Here is a 21000-nt window from a genome sequence, read left to right on the forward strand (position 1 = left end):
CGCTCGATCTATCACGGAGACGATCTCCGTTCCCTGCGAGCGTTGCGCCGCACGGGGATGGAGAACGGCGCCAAATTCAAAAAGTGAAACACACAGATTACATACAGTATAATGTAATCTTACAGATTACATTGTTGTATGTAATGATTTCACATCCCCTTTGTCCCTAGTGGTCTGCCCAGTGCCCTGCATGTAGTTTTATATTATAAAAACTGTCCTTTCTGCCTGGAAACTGGAGATTGTCCATAGCAACCAAAACTGTCCCTTTACATCAAAAATTATTTTAGACCAGCTAGAAAACAGCGACAATAAATTAGAATCACTCGCAGAATTGAGCGATAGTGATTTGTGGGGAGATCTGTCATCAAATATTGAAAAGTAATGACAGTGACAATTCTGCAACTGAGCAAATTTCAGTGTTTTTGATTTGATTACATTATTGAATAATTTTTATTATTGTTATATTATTATTTGGTATAATTATTTATAGTTATTTATTATATTATAATTTATGATTTCATTTTTCAAACTTTATCATAACCGGGATGTCTGCTAGACTCTGGTTTGGACAGATTTAAGTGAGTTATTCCTAAGAATTACAGGACTACAATATAAAACGCCAAATTTTCATGCAAAATAATTGTACCGCTTTCAGCACCTAAAATCTGAAATAATCGTACCGCCAGGGAGGTTAAAGTGATATTAAATCTTATTTTCTTTTTTTTTATTTTCTTTTTTTATTTTTTAGCACAGGGGATCCAGACTTATTTATTGTGTATATTACATTTATCCAAAATATGGCTTTTACTCCTCTTTTGGGGGTCCCCTGAGTGCTGTCTCTTCTTCCCTGCTAATGGGTGCCTCCTTTAGCTAGCTGGGTGCTATAGACATACCCGTGCATGTGTGTGTGCTTCCATCAGGTTCCTGAGCCAAGCCATGTGCATCCATAGACACACATGATGCCCAGCAAACCACACCTCTGCTCTTTTCTCCCAGTAATTTGACTGATGGCAGCAGGAGCCTATCACTCTGCTGCCCTCAGTGCCCCCAGTGTCTCCACTAGAAGGAGGAAGTTTGGGAATGGAGCTGATCTGAGGTTTCAACGATGACAAGGACAGCGAGTAAGTGTTTGGACACAGGGGGGTAGCCCATGTCCTTGGGTGTTTACTGTGAATGCATTAAGGTAAACAATTTAAAGTGGTTCTAAAGGTATAAGATAAAAATATTCTGTGTCCCCGCTGTGCTTTTATACTCTGACAGGGAGACTCCCATCCACAAGAATACATTGATTAGCACTGGCTGATCGGATGCAGGTCGGATGCTGGTCTTCATGCATGCCAGTTTGACAGAAGCTGGTTGTGAGACCAACTTCTGTAGAACAGACAGCTTTACACAAGGTTGGCCCGATTCCTTCTGAACCAATAGATTTCAGCCAATTTTTGGCCCGTGTTTACAAGGCTTTAGAATCACTTTAAATCTCTAGTACTGCTTTAATCTGGACTTCAGTGCACAGTAGATGGTGTTTAGCTCTGCCCAAATAGGTGACCTTTGACTGGTCAGGGTTAGTTCAGGGCACTTTTTGCTGACTGAAATAGGTAGTCACAGCGTCCAACCAACAACTTACAGTTGTTTTGAGCATTTTTATTTCTTTTTTACTTTCCCTCTGTTTTTCACCGTGTTTTCTACATTTGTATTTCAGCACTCTGTATGTGTGGTTCCCATAGAAGAGTTCTCTATTGAATATGCAGTGCCGAAGGTGCAATGTATTGCTGCTTATGGGCGTATTCCGGGTCAAAGGTAAACATATAAGTCAGCTCTTTTTTAGTATTGAATCATTTTATTTTATACCGTAGTCAAAATCTGAAAGTGAAAACAACTGTTCCTAAATCTGTGTTCATATGACCCATTCGCCCTTGTTGGTTTATCCATAACCATGGAACTTTGTTGTGACATATATGTTTGCTGATATTGCACTGGTTACTAGTTTAATAATGCAGAATAAAGGAAATAAAATGCACCTATATAGTGTTTAGTTCATTGAAGGTTTGCTTTCAAACTATTTTATCAAATAGCAGTATAGTGTATCTAAAGCCATAAACATTTTTTATCTTTGGATAGAGTGGTGACAGGTTAGGACCCGACCCCCTATCAAATATGTATTGTCACCTCTGTCCCCACCAGGATAATTCACTAACTTAATTTGTCTTGGTGACCACTGGGATAGGAATTAAGGGAAAATTCCTAATATTTACCGACAACAATAAAGAGCAAATCTTGCAATGGGGATAAAAAAATGCTAACTGTCTGCTACTCTTTGGTCTATTTTTAATCCATAAGCTCATGTATTGTTATATATTTCTAATCTTTATATCATTTTAGCATTTACCTGAAAAGATAGATTGAGTTGACAATTATTCACAATGCAATGGTGGCAATTTTTTCTGTTTGTTTTGTAGCCCATCGTGCATTCAGTCTTCAGTCTATGAAACTCCACCTCTGGCATTGTTCTTGGACTCCGTCAAAGATGCTGTATATTCCGATGGACAGAAACCCATAGTACAAGAGCATGTCCCAGGACCAGGGCTTCCAGGTCACTTAGGCAACAGAGTACAACTAAAATCACCACGGGTAATTAGCTATAATGTAGAATTAGATATGTTTTAGAATACTGCAATACAGTTAATGCCTTGTTACGGATTTTAGAAAATACCAGTTTCCTTATTTATGTGGTACTGATTAAGTCATACTCAGGAAACATCTTTGTGTAATAATTAATTTCTAAAATAAATTATTAATTTCTAGTGAGTTGAAAGGCATCCATTAAAATTATTGAAGAGTTTAGCCATCCTTATTTTATGCAGTTTTTGAACAGTAAACCCAACAATTTAGGATACCAACATATTATTAGATCACACAAGCCTTTTTTTAAGCCTTTATTTAAACCAAAGACTCGTACAGTACATCTGAGATAATGCAACGTATACAGAGACACAAGGGTGTTTCCAGGATCCTAATAGATCAGGGTCACCTCTGGGCATGCAGATTAAAATGTTAAGGGGAAACCATGATGACCACTTGGTATCAAAATTAAGACTAATATAATTTTTTAACTGAATAAAAATTCATTCAAAAGCTGTGATCCCAGATTACGATGACAAAATAAAAAGTATGTGGATTGAAAACTAGATAAAATGTAAAATCTTCCAAACCCGTATAACACCTAGGTTTTATATTTTACATATCTCAAAAGAGACCTGGGGCACTCAGTGGAAGACCTGCGGCATGCGCCCTTGGTGACAGGTTCTACCAACAGCAGACATAGAACAAAGCTGAGTTAGGAGAGTCTATTGTAAGTCCCAGATACAATGTAACATCTATGAAATGCATTGCATAACCCCAGCAATTTGAAAGGACACAAAGTGTGGCGGTGGTATCCACCACCCCAAGGTTAATATATTTGTGAATGGGGAATAAATACAAAAATATAACATCCAATGTATAAGTAGTTTTCGAAATATGTACTGCCAGACAAGGAAAAGAGACTAGAAGGTAAGGCTAGGAAAAAGGGGAAAAGGTATAAGGTACCAGAGACAGGGGAAGCAAGACTTTTAATACTCAACGTCAACCAAAATAGGTGTAAGCATTATCATTCCTGTACTAGAAGGGGATTGAGAATGGTAATACAGACTAAAAACTAAAAAATTCCTTTTAGTGTAGTGCGCAATAACCTGACAATGATTTCTGGTACAATAAATATTATTGAAAATCAAAAAGAAATACAATGCAAGAGTGACCCCCGCAGGGGGCCTTGTTCAAACAGCAATTGTCAAAAAAGGTGAGTGCATGCATGACAGTATACTGAACAATATTTTAAACTGACAATGTTTTTACTGCTGTCTGGGTCTTCCTATCCTGCTAACAACCACTTCCCTCCTGGTGTCATGGGAAAATCTGTCCAGTGGAGAAATGTAAACTGAAATGCTATGCTAAATTTTATTTTCTCATATGTTATTTTCTGCCAACCTCACAGAATGACATCACTTTGGCAAAAAGAATACCCCATACAGGGAGATATGTCTTCATTGTCCATTACTACCAGGCTGAAAACCCCACATTTCCAGTATCAGTCCTAGTGAATGGGGGAGCACAATATTCAGGTATAGCTGTTATACAAGTATTTGTAAGTACTGTAACTTATCTCTCCTATAAGAGTCAAGAGCAAGTTTTTATTTTCCACAGGTACTTTCAACGCTTCGTATTGCCCTCATGTGTTTGGCTGCCGAGAAATGGTAGTTGCCGGTAATCGTATTGGTCTCGATGTCAGTAACCCAGACCTGTCAGTGACAGTGACAGCTCCTCCAGATAAGTTACTGATTTTGGTGAGTTTATTAGAGCTTGCTATGGATTATCAAGCTGCACTTGCACCTAAACCACCCTAAAGTGCCCTCTCGTTTAGTATTATCAAATTCCATTAGCATTAGCCTCACCAGAATGTAAACGTAAAAGTATATTGTAGTTTACCAGTGTTTCGATGTAGTGGCTGAATTTGTTTTCCTATTTCAAGCACAGAAAATATTTGTTAATCTTGCCGGAAATGCAGTGTCCTTGTAATTTCTTATAGGATGAACTTTCTTGTTCATTTTTGCAGTACAGCCTGATTGACAACCATGGCTCCTTCCAAAGGTACAGTGGAGAAATGAGCATAGCCACAAAAGGACAGAAAGTGTGTGATTTGCATGTTTATTAGACAAAAATAAAGGGAAAAAAAGCCTAAAAAAAGGAAACAAATGCAACCACTACATCTAAGCACTGGAAAGCTGCACTATATTCATATTTTTGTTTTTGAGTTTATCTCTACTTCAAGAACTGTTTGGCACACCTTAAATGTTATTGCAGCATAATGAATCATGACCTCTGCCAGTTTGTGCACAGTTTTGGTTTTATCTGTGTATTTATTGGATAGAGATCTAGGACAGTTATTGTCTGAATTAGTCGCTTATTTCTTTTCCCAATAATTCTGCTGATATATATGCAGCTCTATTGATTGATTGATTTTGTATTAAATGGGCATATTTTAGTGGCTTGATATTGACAATTTCTGCTGTCTTGGGGATATCTGACAGACATTTAAAATAGCTACTTATTTATGGAGCAAAGAAAAAATAGAGCTGTTACTCAATAAACCACTAATATGTTATATTTCCTAATTTGTCCTTTAAAAGTAACCATTGGGACCCCATTGGTGGCAAGGTGCAGCAGCTAGGCTTTTTTGTTCTAGTCTCTATAGACAAAGTAGAGGACTTTTTAAAACTGCACTGTAAAAATACATGGCACTTATTTTTAGAGACAATCAAGCTGTGTTAAAAAATGATCTATCTTTGAGCTTTTTTTCAGAACTGGAGCTATACTTATTTTTTCAGAATTGGAGCTATTGAGATTCTAATGCATTTCCTGAAAGATAGAAAAGAACAAAGCGCTGTAATATGTCACATCTAATCAAATTCTAACTCAGTGCCTTCAGACCACTCAACTATGATTTCAGTCCTTGCATTTGCCTTGTCAAATATAATAGTTGGATGCTAAACAATGTATCATTATGTTTTAGGAGTCTATCCTTCTGGTCCCAGCAGACAGTTACTCCTATGACCTTCTGCAAGAGAAACCCTTGGATAAATCTTTTGACTTCATTAATATATGTGGGGAAAACAGCTTTTACATTGAGTAAGGAACTTTAATTGTAATTCTCACTGTTGTTGATAATGTATGTGTGGATGATTTCTTATGAATAGACCTATAATGCCGCGTACACACGATCAAACAAGCGGGTGGAAAAGTCCGGCAAACTCAAGTCCGCCGGACAATCCCCCCGTGTGTAGCCTCCGGCATACTTTTTTGACCCGAAAGTACGGCGGACTTAGAAAGTAGTTTTACACTCCAATCTTCCCGCCGGACTCGCATTTCGGCGGACAATTCGGCCGTGTGTATGCCAGTCCGCCGTACTTTTGAAATGAGTGGACTTTTCCCGCCCGGAGAAAAGTCCGCTCATTTCGAGCGGGTCTCCAGGTAGGCGGGGCCCGCGAAGGATACGTCGCTGGCCCCGCCGCCTGGTATGGACTTAAAGGGGAACCCCAACGCCGAAAAAAATCGGCGTGGGGGTCCCCCCAGGTCCACATCAGACCCTTGTCCGAGCACGCTACCCGGCCGGCCAGGAAAGAGGGGGCGAGCGAGCGCCCCCCCTCCTGAGCCGTACCAGTGCCCTCAACATGGGGGGTGCCTTGGGGAAGGGGGGGCCGCGCGGCCCCCCCCACCCCAAAGCACCTTGTCCCCATGTTGATGAGGACAAGGGCCTCTTCCCGACAACCCTGGCCGTTGGTTGTCGGGGTCTGTGGGCGGGGGGCTTATCGGAATCTGGGAGCCCCCTTTAATAAGGGGGCCCCCGGATACCGGCCCCCCACCCTATGTGAATGAGTATGGGGTACAATGTACCCCTACCCATTCACCTGTAAAATAAAGTACAAAAAAAAACACAACACACAAGGGTTAAAATAGTTTATTGCACAGCTCCGGGGGGTCTTCCGTCTTCGGGGGTCTTCTCGCCGGACTCCTCCACTATCTTCTTGTAGCTCTTTTACTAGCGGAGGAGCCCGGCTTTCTTTCTCGCCGCCGCCTTTCTTCTGACTTCGGGGGTCTTGTCCCCCTCTTCGGTTCTTCTGCCGGGCCACCGCGCCTTCTTCTAGCTCTTTTACAGGCGGTGGCCCGGTCTTCTGCCGCTACCGCCTTCCGTTCTTCTGTCCTTCTCTTCTTCTTCTTCTTCAGATGTTGCCTCGCAGAGTCCTCCGCTCACAATGACGGGGAACGGGCACGCGGCGACTTATATAGGGACAAGGGGCGGGGTCTTCGGTTGATATCACATGGGTCCCGCATGGGGCCCGCAGACCCCGACAACCAACGGCCAGGGTTGTCGGGAAGAGGCCCTTGTCCTCATCAACATGGGGACAATGTGCTTTGGGGTGGGGGGACCGCGCGGCCCCCCTTCCCCAAGGCACCCCCCATGTTGAGGGCACGCGGCCTGGTACGGCTCAGGAGGGGGGGGGCGCTCGCTCGCCCCCCTTTCCTGGGCGGCCGGGTAGCGTGCTCGGACAAGGGTCTGATGTGGACCTGGGGGGACCCCCAGGCCGATTTTTTTCGGCGTTGGGGTTCCCCTTTAAGTCCATTCCAGGCAGCGGGTCCAGCGACGTATCCTTTGCGGGCCCCGCCTACCTGGAGACGCGCTCGAAATGAGCGGACTTTCCTCCGCGTGTGTGGGCAAGTCCGTTCATTTGAAAAGTAGGGCGGATAGTACGGCGGACTTAGTCGCCGTATTAGTCCACTGAAAAAATGCTGTGTGTGGGCAAGTAGCCCGTTCGGAAAGTCCGACGGACTAAGTACGTCGGACAGACGGCTACGCGTGTACGCGGCTTAAGAAGACATAACATGGTGTATGTTACAGATTTTGCACAGGGCTCAGTGGTTTATAAGATATCTTTAGGTTTTCCTTAAAGGGGCTACCTTTAGCAAATACATAGAAAAAGTTCTTCAATATGGGACGACTGTAAACTTTGCTACTTTTTTTTTTTTTTTAAATCCAATAATTTTTAATTTAGAACAAAATGTTTACGTTTTATTTATTTTTTTCTGTTACATAATTACATAGAAAGTTACAGACAAGCAAGAGTAAATATAGTCTTTTCCAATCACAAGGTATGTCAAAGTTTGGTAAAAGAGTAGAGTGATAGTGCATGCAATCACAATAGATTTTAAAGTAATATTAAACAGAGAAGTGTTATGGTAATTGCCGTATGTCATTCACAAAACTCATAACTCATATATATCATGCCACTGTCATTTTTTTAAACCCTTTAAGTACCTTATTCCTGCAGCATTGTTATGTGGTGACATGATCTTTACCTGTTCTTCTGCATCTGCAGGAAAAGATCCTTGGGAGGGGCATCTATTACTCTGCTGATGTATGATCCCTACAGAGTCTGTGTCTGGCCAGCCCTGATTGATGCTGTGCCAGTCACATGACTAAAAAAAAAGTTTTAGAAGAGCAATTTAAATTAGATTATTAATATCAAATAACTGTTTTACAGCTCTCTATACATCTTTATTGAACATTAAATGTGTATTTTTTTTTGCATTAATATGGTGTAAGCAGAGCCAGAGATGACTGACACTAGCTTTCACTTTGTTCAGACAGCAGCTGTCTCTTTTTTTGTACTTGACATGTATTAACAATTACATTTGATATATTTAACCGCTTCCCGACTGCCTCACGCACATATATTGCGCCAGAAGGGCACATACAAGCAGATTAACTTACTTGTACATGGCCCTTTAAGAGGCGGCTTGCAGGCACGCGCCGCCGGGAGCTCCATGACCGTGATCGCGGGTCCCGCGGACTCGATGTCCATGGGGATACCCGAGATCGTCTCACGGTGAGGAAGAATGGGGAGATGATAATGTAAACAAGCATCTCCGCGTTCTGCCTAGTGACACTGTCACTGATCACCGCTCCCTGTAATCGGGAGCGCTGATCAGTGATGTGTCACACACAGCCCCTCTCCCCCACAGTTAGAATAACTCCCTAGGATGCACTTAACCCCTACAGCGCCACCTAGTGGTTAACCCCCATTGAGCATGCTCCATAGAACAATCTCAGCCCACAATGGATACACAAAGAAGATGGGAGGGACAGCTGAAGGCAGGATCAACCAGATATACAGTATTTCACTTTACACAAAACAAATGCTTTAGTGGCTTTGTGAATATGAACACACTGTTATATAGCATGTAATGAGAGTTTGGGTAGTATATAATGATAGTCTGGGTTTAATGACACTTTAAGTCACTAAGTAAGGGAAAAATAAACCAGAAACATGAATAATGTGAATTATGATGATATAAAACCAGGTTACTGCCATATAATGCACCTTATCTTTTTCATTGGGTTTAATTAAGTGTAGGCAGCTATTACCACATTAGTGTGCTTAAAACAATTGGGGATGGGGCTAAAATGGGAGAAGTCAATCAAGCTGACTATAATTTAAAAATTATTTGGCGATATCCCAGCTGCTGATAAGGAAGTTGTTCTCTTTCCAGCAATTTGTTTACTGTATCCTGCCATTGCATGAACAATTGGGTTGTACGAGAAATCTATTTTTTGCTTTTCATTTCTGGCCAATAACAATAATCTTATAAGTATTAAGTGTAGAGTTTCAGGGACTAAGTCTTTGGGAATAATGCCTAGTATTACAATTTTAAGGGTCTAAGAGACAATTGAAGGGAATACGGAGCATTTAACATTTAAAATATAGATAACTAATATCAGATTAATTTGGGGCATGTCCATAGCATACGGATTAGAGTGCCTGTATCTCTAGAGCGTCACGTATAGTAAGGTGATTCAGTAATCAATATGACCCTGTGTGTGGAGTTTTTGTGGCATATGATAAACTCTTAGCCCTTGTACACACGGTCGGAGATTCCGACGGAATGTGTCCTATCGGACCGTTTTGTCAGATATTCCGACTGTGTGTGGTCTCCATCGGACTGTTTCCGTCGGAATATCAGACGGACCAACTTTTCCAACTTGCCGGTAAAATTTTCCGACAAAATGCTCCGATCGGACATACTCCGATCATGTGTAGCCTACTCCGACAGACAAAGTGCCACGCATGCTCAGATCAAATTCCTAGACCAAAGCTATTGGCTACTAGCCTGAACGTAGTACCGTCGTAACGAAATAACATCTCTTTAATCATTACAATATGAACCAAGCATAGGCATCCAAGCTGTTATCACACATCTCACTCATTCTTGGTAATTCATCACATTTCATAATCCTGATTTTCTTATTTGCTGTATTATTATAATTTATGCATTCATTTGTTAATATTAATTGCTGTATAAAAGATTCAAACTTTTAAGCGTTTTCTTTTTCTTTTAGTCCAGTTACCTCACCTGAGTTCTGCAGAGATTCAGCAAGATCGCTTGTTGCTAATTATAATGATGGAGCATTACCATGCCAATGCAACCAAGAGGGATCCACAAGCCCCAACTGCAATCCTATGGGAGGACAGTGCAGCTGCAGACCTAATGTTATTGGGAGAACATGTAGTCAGTGTGCTACTGGCTACTATGGATTTCCCCACTGTAGACGTAAGTTTAAGCGCAGTAATATGCTTATGAACTTCAAGTTACTTTTTTATATATAATCATTCAGAGTTAATAAATATGCATGTTGTGCAGCTTTGGGTCAAAGTTCCAAGGCTATAAAGAAGAATTCCAGGTACATTATTACATTGGCTTAGGTTGAACCAATGTAACAATGTATTCACCATACCTGTAGATCTCTCTCGAAAGGTGGAAATCACTGTAGTAAGCACTGCTACTACAGTGATCGCCCCTAGCTTACAGGACCAATGCCAATTGGCTGCCCTGCTGCTTTCTGAACAGAGATGGTCGGCTGCTCGGCACAGGCCCCATTCAAAGACTGCTTTGCATCTTCTCAATAAATACAAAGTGTTCTCTGATTGGGCGAGGTGGAAAGGTGGGAGAGGGATGTCACGTTGTCAACTACATCCAATCAGAGAATGCTGGAGTAGCAATGTCTGCTGCAGTGATTTTCAGTTTCTAGAGGGATCCCACAGGTTTGGTGTATGCATAATTATATTATCCCAAGCTGAGATAATGTATATTCATAAAATATCTATCCCTGGAATTCTTCTTTAAATACATATTTAGCTTGTAGAGATTTATTTAGGCATACGCAATGTTTAACTTTATAGGCTTTGTAATGTGTGCAAATGTTTGCAAATGTATTAGCAGAAATCATTTTCACCATCATGTCAATGTGTATTTGCTTGAAAGAAAATATTCGTCTTATCTATACATGAAAGAAGCGGACAGAAACATTATTGCAGATTCCAGCAACCATTTTCTGAGACCTGTATATTCATGGATTATGGGCATATTAGGGGCACTGTTCCTGAAACACTATATTCTGAACTAAGGAAGAGATCCACAGAAACGTGTAACTTCAGTTCACTTCCCCCAGTGGTGAACATAGTGTGAGGAGAACAAGATGAACACTTGTTATTTTCAATGCAGCTACCACTGGTTTGATTCTCCTTTTATTGTATTGCTTATTTAAACACTGATTATTTTTATCAATATGGACAAATGTGTACTTGCGTTATGGTGGGTTGAGAAGAGCTCAAATGTATCCAATTGTTTCATTTAGATGGGATGAGAGGTATGTAGGTTTTCTACCTTACTATTTTAAAACCAAACACATATGGGTTACATAGGTTCAGTGGCTAATTAAGGTGGTAGTTAGATTTAAAGTGTATACTTCGTGTGTTCAGTTTTAAAGTGATGAATTACCTATTCATGCATTGACTTATTGCCTGTTCTTCTGTAAACTACTAGAGCCTGCCAAACATTCTATTGGATAAAGCTATAAGTGAAAAGCTTGGAAAGTGTTGGGATCACTGCTACATCCTAAGGGGTGACAGTTTTTTTGAGTATTGCTGTCTGTGCATTAATGTGCACACTCCAGGTAGAAGATGAGATAATAATAATAAAAAAAATAATCCACTATAATGCCCCGTACACACGATCAGAAATTCTGCCAGCAACAGGCCGATGTGAGGTTTTGGTCGGAAATTGCGACCGTGTGTATGCTCCATCAGACTTTTGCTGGCGGAATTCCTGCCAGCAAAAGATTGAGAGCAGGTTCTCTATTTTTCCGACTGAAAAAGTTACGATCGGAAATTCCGATCGCCTGTACCAATTCTGATGTGCAAAATTTCTACGCATGCTCGGAAACAATTCAACGCATGCTCCGAAGCATTGAATTTTCTCGGCTCGCCATAGTGTTGTATGTCCCTGCGTTCTTGACGGTCAAAAGTTCAGAGAACTTTTGTGTGACCGTGTGTATGCAAGCCAAGCTTGAGTGGAATTCTCAGATCGTGTGTTGGCATTAGTTGATACTGAGGAGGGTATATATAGGTCCTGGGATGTGGTGGCTGGTGTGTTTTTTTTAGGCTTTTTTTTTGATAATCCTGCAAATAACACTTCCTGTCCCTGGATGGCTATGCCTACTCCTCCAGTTTATCTATGGACTAAGTCAAGGCTGTCACCCATACAAACATATCTGCCTTTGTCCATCACATTGCAAGGAGAATGAGAAATTGTTAGTTTATAGAAGAAATTTGCTTAAGGTCAGCTCACAGGATATGATGAGGACATTTCATTTCTGGCAAGGTCAACAGGTATTTTCTGTATCTACTGAAAACATTCTTTTTTTTTTCCAGACTACTGAAAACATTCTTAAGCCAAATACTCACTGCTAGGTTTTTTTTTTCATTCAACCTAGAGGGCTGGACAAAAAAAAACTCACAGATCGACATACCAACACAAGCAATGTACCTTTATACCCTGATCTCCCCCCCCCCCTCTAGAATACACTGAACAACATTTACAGCAATTGGCTATAAGGATGTTGGTTTTCCAACATGTCCTTTTGGCGTTCATTAAATCGGCTCCTATTGACAAGAGAGCGGTACCCAGTACCCACTGACTAAATGTTTTTGGCCCGTGTGTACCCAGCATTAGCCTCCAGCATTAGCCTCCAGCATTAGCCAGGAGGGTCCTCTGCTCAAACATGGCATACACCATCCATTCCGGAGGGGGCGGGGAGGCCTGCAGAAGCCTTAAGCATGTCTGTGGCTGAAGCTGTGTGGCCTTTTTGGTTTTCCAACATGTCCTTTTGACAAAAATCGTTCATTCAATCGGCTCCTATCGGACAGAGAGCTGTACCCAGTACCCACTGACTAAATGTTTTTGGCCCGTGTGTACCCAGCATTAGCCTCCAGTATTAGCCTGGAGGGTCCTCTGCTCAAACATGGCATACATCATCCATTCCGGAGGGGGGCGGGGAGGCCTGCGGAAGCCTTAAGCATGTCTGTGGCTGAAGCTGTGTGGCCTTTATACAGGGAATCAGCCATCAGAGTGGCTTGGGGGTCAACCGCCCCCTGCCCCATTCCCCTCTGCATTTGGCCAGGTACATGCTGTTAAAAATCATTCTTTGCCGGGTGGTTGCCAGGGGTTGGACAGAACGGTCTAGAAAACCACTAAAATCTGCAGTGTAAACAAGATTGGATAATCGAAAAACACTAGTGTAAATCATCATGTATTCCTATTTGACCATCTTTGGTTTCCAAGTCCAAGGCTGCTATTATGTAACAGTACATTGTATAAATGAGTGTGTGTTTTTAGCAGCCTCTTTTTTATGTCATTCAGTTTGGTTTTGGTTTGGAACTTCATGCTGGCATAACTTGAGATGGCTTGCATTGGTCCTGGCTAAAAATGAGTGAATAAATATAAGTTTAGGATATGACCTGGGTTGAATTAATTCTTATTTAGCAGAGATTTTTGGTTATTTTTGGCACTGCCAAGTAAAGTACTGATGCAAATAATGTGAACAGCATTGTAGGAAAGGATTAGCAGAAGTCACAGAAAATCAGATTTTTGTAACTGTTTTTATTGCCCCTTTGCGTCTCTGTGAGGCCTTAAAGAGTTGTCTGAGTAACAAGTGTTCCCATCAGAAGGTTTCCCCTCCATCTGTTCTCAAGGCAATTTAAACATGTTGATTTACCTACACTTTCATTTCCAGTGACATTGATGATTAGGACTATTGGGGGGAATTAATCTCCTAACAGAAAAACAAACACCAATAAAAATCTGACAGTTGTTCTACCCCCTCACCACTCTATCCAAATGAAAAAAATAAGTTTTGCTGTTAGTAATGTTTAAATTTTTTTTTATCATGCACACATGCCCAGCAACAGTTTCATAGGTTCATTGTAACTACTGTACCACATTCATTTTTCAACATTTAACTAGACTTTAATACATTGTACTTTGTGTGGAGAGTAAAGCAGATTTCTTTGTTTATTCAGCATGTAACTGTGGTCGTCGTCTTTGTGATGAAGTAACTGGCAGATGCATCTGTCCTCCCCATACGATCAAACCTTCGTGTGAAGTATGTGAACAACAATCATTCAATTACCACCCTCTTTTGGGTTGTGAAGGGTGCAACTGTTTACCCATAGGCATAATACAGCCATCCGACCCAGAGTGCAATGGGATAAGTGGACAGTGCAAGTAAGTCACATATTTTATCGACTTCAATGTACTGCTTTGCTAAGTATGGCTATGATGGTCAACTAAATATAGGGGTTTTATTTACTGTTAGTACATTACATCATAATGCAGCTAGGAAGAAAATGTGTTTGTGTAAAATGTTAATGTAACATTAAGTTGAGATTGGGTCAGATTTAAGACACAAATTAGCACATACTGGCAACATATTCACAGGTCTGTGATCTTTAAATTTACCAATCGCACCATGCTCACTTTCACAAGTGTTTGATGTTTATTCAATAAATACAAATGTTGTCCAGTAAATGTAATGTATTTGTTGAGGTCTGGGAATTAATGGAGAAATGGTATTTTATTTTTGTGTTTAACCACTTCAATCCCGAAAGAATTTACTCCCTTCCTGACCAGGCCATTTTATGCGATACGGCACTGCTTTGTTTAACTGACAATTGCGCAGTCGTGCGATGCTGTACCCAAACAAAATTAAAGCCCTTTTTTGCCACAAACAGAGCTTTCTTTTGGTGGTATTTGATCACTTCTGTGGTTTTTACTTTTTGTGCTATAAACAAAAGAAGAGCGACAATTTTGAAAAAAACAATAACTTTTACTTTTTGCTATAATAAATATCCCAATTTAAAAAACCAAAACAAAAAAAAATGATTTTTTCCTCAGTTTAGGCCAATTTGTATTCTTGTACATATTTTTGGTAAAAAAAATATCAATAAGCGTATATTGATTAGTTTGCGCAAAAGTTATTAAGTCTAAAAATCAGGGGATAGATATATGGCATTTTTATTATTATTATATTTATTTACTAGTAATGGCAGCAATCAGCGATTTTTATCGGGACTGTGATATTGCGGCAGACAAATGGGAAACTTTTGACACATTTTTGGGTCCAGTGACATTTATACAGCGATCACTGCTATAAAAATGCACTGATTACTGTATTAATATTACTGGAAGGGCTTAACACCAGGGGGCGATCAAGGGGTTAACTTTATAGACACATTGGGGTCTGTTAGATTGTGCTGGAATAGCTGCACCCTGGATACACTAGCAAAGGAAAGACAGCTGTGACCCTGAAAGTGATGTAATACACATCATTTCTAGAGTCATAAGTCGCAAGAGGGATCTGGGAACATCCATTGATGATGGATGTTCCCTCTGAGTTCCCTCTTCTTTCAGTGGGGAAGCAGTTTACCATGGTCCCAGGCTCCCTAATGGAATGAGAGAGCCCAGGAACCACCATGAGTACCATTTCATTTCATAGTCCCATAAATGTGATCAGGCAACTCTAGAGCCAACTGATCACTTTTATCAGAATGCCCTTCACTGGCTCTTCAAGCCGATATCACTTGCCGGTAACCACTTGTCTACTGTACCGTTTTTAAACGTACCTTGATAGGCGTGGTTAATCAATGTAACAACAGTTGCAGAACCTCCCTTTATCAGTCATAGAACCTTCTCCCATCAGTCACAGACCCTAAATGATCCACAGTAGAGAGGCAAATGTCACTCAAGGTGAGATATTCCCATTTAAGCCCTTCTCTGTGCAACCAGGTGCCGGTCCAGTCTGTGACCCAGTCTGTGAACAGAGGTTGACTGCACTCCAATTGCCAGAAGAATGTGAGCTTTATTGAATAAAATCCAAGTACAAAAACATCACAGATCTGAGATACAACCTATGGCCAAGCACATCCTGTGTGAAACGTGTTAACCATCATTGCTATCATCCTGTTTCGCAGATCTGTGATATTTTTGTATCTTGGATCTGTGATGTTTTTATACCTGGATTTTGCAATGGTTGTTAAGTTGATTAACCAATTGTCTATCAATGTATGTTTATTCAATAAAGCTCACGTTCTTCTGGCAATTGGAGTGTGGTCAACCTCTGTTTGTACACATTTTTACAGTTACATAACCTCCCCTCAGTAGTCTTAGACCCTCCCCTCAGTCACAGAACCTCCCCTCATTAGTCACAAAACCTCCCTTCCTCAGTCAAAGAATCTTCCCTCATCGGTCACAGAACCTCCTGACATCAAAGAACCTCCCCTCATCAGTCACAGAATCTTCCCTTATCAGTCACAGAATCTTCCCTCATCAGTCACAGAACCTCCTGACATCAGTCACAGAACCTCCCCTCATTAGTCACAGAATCTCCCTTCATCAGTCACAGAACTCCCTTCATCAGTCACAGAATCTCCCCTTATCAGTAACAGAACCTCTCCTCATCAGTCACAGAACCTCTCCTCATCAGTCACAGAACCTCTCCTCATCAGTCACAGAATCTCCCCTTTATCAGTCACAGAATCTCCCCTTTATCAGTCACAGAATCTCCCCTCATCAGTCACAGAATATTCCCTTATCAGTCACAAAATCTTCACATATGGGTCACAGAACCTCCCTTCATCAGTCACAGACTTTCCGCTCATCAATTACAGAACCTTCCCTTATCAGTCATAGAACCTCATTCACACCGGAGCATTTGTAGTGCTAATCCCAAAGCGTGACAATGGTCAAGATGGGCAATCCCATTATTCTCAATGGGCCCATTCACAGTTGAGTGTTTTGCCTGTCTCTTGTCACACAAGGATTGAAAAATTACATAAGCTTCTTTCTGGCACAATCAAACATTTTTGGCCCTATAGATGTTAACAGGAGCTTCTGAAAAACACTTAACAAAAACTGCATATTTATCACTGGATAAAGGCTCTTTCGTTTTATAGGCCTATTTTCAGTGACTATGCTTTAGTGAGGTCTCGACCTTAGGATCATTATATTTTATGTTTTCATATTCTGATTTATTCTCATATTTATGTACCAATTTTGTTACATGTACAGAGGATTGTTCGCTACTAAAAACTATTGAAACAGAAAAAGGCATGTTTATATGGGTTTTCATGTGCTCCTTTATGAAAGTCTATGGGGCCAAAAACAGGCAATTCTGCTCTTGTACAAGTCTGGCGTAAAACTGTGTGTACAAATGAGCCAAAAAAGTCCAGAAATCGCTTGACTATGCTCACACTCAAGTGTGAATGGGGGCTCTAACCCCTACTGCATTATTGAAACTTTGAAACTCCCTCCGTAGCAGTAACATTACGGACAACAATGAAAAAGAAAAAAGAAGAGCAAAGCATAATCTTTTAGAGATGAAGTAGAAGCACCACACCTGATCTCACTTGTTTGGGTAATGCTCTGCCCCTCTGTAATTATACTCCATGAAAAGACCTGCTTGGACTAGATTTATAATTCCACAAGCAACCACCCCAAAACCACTCATGGTAGTCATCTGATCATTCATGATAATATAGAAAACCGTGAGACGAACCATGAAAAGTTATGGCCATAGCCCCTTTATTTGGGTCAAATACATATTATTAAAATCTTTGAATATATTATACCAGACCTTTAAACACACAGACCAATACCAGTGTTAAAACTTTATTCAGGACTTGAGCACCAAGTAACTGTACCAACCACCAGTAGTCTTTCAGGACTTGAGCACCACGTGACCATACCAACCACTAGATACCACAAACGTTGACAACAATACCTCAATAAAGGTTAAGGCATTTAACCATACATTTTAGAGAATACAGGAAAGAAGGGGGTGACAAGTGTAACTTTGTTGGCCACCTGTCCCCAACATACTCCTTTCTGTCCTCATTGTCTCTTCTGGAGGAAGTTCAAAAATAGGCATACATGATGATGTACTACCAGCATCAAGCCGTTCAGAAGGCCTGACTGGCAGATCTCTCTCTCTGCAGGCTTTGTGCCTGACCATTAGTATTATAGGAGCGTGTGCTGTCCATAGCTGGGGGTTGGGCACTAACAGTGTATAGGAATAACAAAAAATGTGGTAGAGCTCATTTCTACATGAATGCAGCACATAATAAAAAATGCAAAGGTAATTAATTGACAATGCCATTAATTAGTTCTCTGTATTTTCTGGACAGATGTAAACCAAGAATAACAGGCAGGCAGTGTGACCGCTGTGCTCCAGGTTATTTCCGCTTTCCTGACTGCATTCCATGTATCTGCAATCCAGATGGGACACTTCCTCAGATCTGTGACCACCACACTGGTGTCTGCTTGTGCAAGGTACTGTATCGGACCACACAATCTGATTCTTTATATTCATCTTCAGAGTTAAGATGGGTACACATTATAAGAAAATCCGATAAACGATCATCTGATTATCCTCGATGTTTCACAGCGAGTCCAAACCAAGGATGGAACTAATGTATGAAAATTCTCGTGAGACAAAGGCTTTTTTTCATTTGTTTTTGTTTATTGTTTCTGATCATGCACAGTCTTTCGTATCAGTTTTTTCTTGTACAAAAACAGTACACATTACACAAAAATTGTTAGTTCTGTTCACATACGAGAACACTTTTTGGAATTTGTAAATTTGCAAATTTTCATGTGGAAAGTCTGAATCAGATGTTGAAAGTCATGCACACACTATACAAAAATCAAATGATTGTGCCTCGCAAGTCTCAAGATCTAGAATTTTAGTCACATACACTTCCATACAGACCAGCCAAAGAAATAAACTTGTGTGCTGTGTGACATACAGTAGCTGGCAGATTACAATTTAGCTTTATTAAACACTTGCTCTGTGTAAGTGTTCCTATCTGTATACTAATCAATTACAAGATAAGCAGAACGGACATACATAGAGAAAGATAAAGAAAAATGTGATGAATTTAGTAACATTTAGCAAGACTGTTGCTCTTTCTTAGCCATATTTTATTTTTTCCATAATAAAAAAAAACAAAAACCACCTTGCTGAAACAATGAAAAAGTTGCACCTTTCCAAGATCACCAGTATACAAGGAAACAGTTTTAGGCCGGGTTCACACTGCTGCGAATCCGCGGCGTTTTCCCGCATCGCACACCTCCCGCCGGCAGTTCACACTGCCCTATGCGGACGGCTGGGAGTGTCAATGATATGTTAATGACACCCCCAGATCCGTCCGCATATCGCAGTGCGATCTGCCAACTCGCACAGGAATCGGATCGCATGGTGTGAACCCCCATGCGATCCGATTCTGTTGCGGACCAAAAAAAGGGTCCCGTGCGAGTTTGCTGCGGGAGCGCTGCGAATTCAGCCATACTATCTGTATGTCTGAACTCGCATCGCTACGGAGATCGGATGTGATTTGCGGTGCGAATCACATCCGGATCTCCCCCCGCAGCAGTGTGAACCCAGCCTTCAGCCATCAGAACTGTAAACACGAATAGGGGTAAAAGCAGGGTTTGGCATCAATAACACATTTCCGGGAAGGACTTCCTTTGCTGTTTGGGGACATTTGCTTTATAACCTGGATGTCTGTGCCACAAAGGCGTCTGTAGCAATTATACTAATAACCCCTCAGGATTCCTTCAATTTTATCACACTTTGTTCAACAGTACCAAGTCCTGATGAAGGGGGCCCCTTTAAACCCCTGAAATGTATTGACTTTTTATGATATAAGATTGTGAAAAAAATAGATCTAGACTTTATATGTTCTGCTTTTGTTGCTTTACGTGATGTACACCCAGTCATTAACATCAAATCTGCCTACTATTTAGAGATAAAATGAATGTTTTTGCCTGCCACGGAGGTTTAATCTCAGCTGACCAAATGCATAATCATAATATTCTGCATCTTTTTCTACATGCAGGAAAATATTGGAGGTACAAGATGTGATGCTTGCCAGACTGGAACATTTTATTTTGATCCTTCAAATGCCAAAGGATGTACCAAGTGTTTTTGTTTTGGGGCAACAGATGTTTGCCATTCTTCCAATAAGCACAGAAAAAAGGTAAAACCTATCAATTGAAAACCCAACTAGAAGTTATGGAATACCACCAACAGAACCAGGGAAATTGTGACCCAATCAATCAATGATTAATCGTTGTCTAATCAGCAGGCTGGGAACCAATTATGGTGCTGCTGCTTCTTCACTGTCCAGTCAGGGCTGGGAGCTGTTGACCAAACTGAAATATTTAAATGCAGTGGAGAAAATAGAAGCCATTGATCTGACTGTGGTCTCTGGGCAAGATAAATGGACCACAAGCTGTTAGCCTTGAGCTCAACTTTAAACTTTAAGATCATTATATTGAGCGTTCTTTACGGCTTCCCATAACTTAACATTTCAATACTTTTTAGCATTAGAGTTAGAATTTTTTAGTAGGATAGTTTTTATTTGAATCAATGAAAGGTGAAATCTGATGTTTAGGAAAGACATTGTTTGCTATGTAACAGTCAATACAGAGAAAAAAAGCTGAAAGAAGATTTCATTTTTGCTATGATTCCTGACTTTGATGGTAATAGGAAAAATCATATCTTCTGCATAGATCGATCAAGTAAGTTTTTATGTTATAGAATTCTAAGCCTGCCTCTGACCACTTCAGTGAACTGTTGGCAATGCAGAATGTGGTCACCTGTCCTCAAATAGATATAGAAATATGTTGAGAAAGGTGCCTTTCCATTATACTGGCAACATTATGACCTGGAACAAGAATTAGCCTTATCAGGGAGCTTCACAATTGTTTTAAGAATCCAGCTTGATTAAGCAAAAAACTCATACTAAACCTGCCATTGCATACCCTTTTCCAAAAATGTTTGTGGCCATTAGTAATTCTGAGCAAAGAATCAGCATGACAGACAGGATCTATCATTTTCAGAAGGAGATCAACGATAGCAGCCTTAAGATTTTTGTCATGGCAGGTGTATGTAAAAGACATAAAGCCTGATAACACTGATGGGGAAGCAGAAGATTTGCAAAACATTGCCTACAG

General features: G+C 40.7%; 1 protein-coding gene across 2 annotated transcripts in view; it reads left to right on the plus strand.

Moving 5' to 3' along the window:
* LAMA3 (laminin subunit alpha 3) overlaps positions 1 to 21000 on the plus strand; it is a 247697-nt gene that overhangs the window by 127589 nt on the left and 99108 nt on the right. For both annotated transcript variants that reach the window (XM_077492578.1, XM_077492579.1), the window contains exons 28-36: positions 1700 to 1797; positions 2457 to 2628; positions 4031 to 4157; positions 4240 to 4379; positions 5606 to 5721; positions 9989 to 10200; positions 14007 to 14211; positions 18168 to 18312; positions 19881 to 20021. In XM_077492578.1, coding sequence (XP_077348704.1) covers positions 1700 to 1797; positions 2457 to 2628; positions 4031 to 4157; positions 4240 to 4379; positions 5606 to 5721; positions 9989 to 10200; positions 14007 to 14211; positions 18168 to 18312; positions 19881 to 20021 — 1356 coding nt within the window. The remainder of the gene's footprint in view (positions 1 to 1699; positions 1798 to 2456; positions 2629 to 4030; positions 4158 to 4239; positions 4380 to 5605; positions 5722 to 9988; positions 10201 to 14006; positions 14212 to 18167; positions 18313 to 19880; positions 20022 to 21000) is intronic.

Source organism: Lithobates pipiens, unplaced genomic scaffold (genome assembly GCF_037356315.1).
Source record: "Lithobates pipiens isolate NorthernLeopardFrog02 unplaced genomic scaffold, aLitPip1_a1.2 Scaffold_19, whole genome shotgun sequence".
In the NCBI taxonomy this organism is placed as follows: Eukaryota; Metazoa; Chordata; class Amphibia; order Anura; family Ranidae; genus Lithobates; species Lithobates pipiens.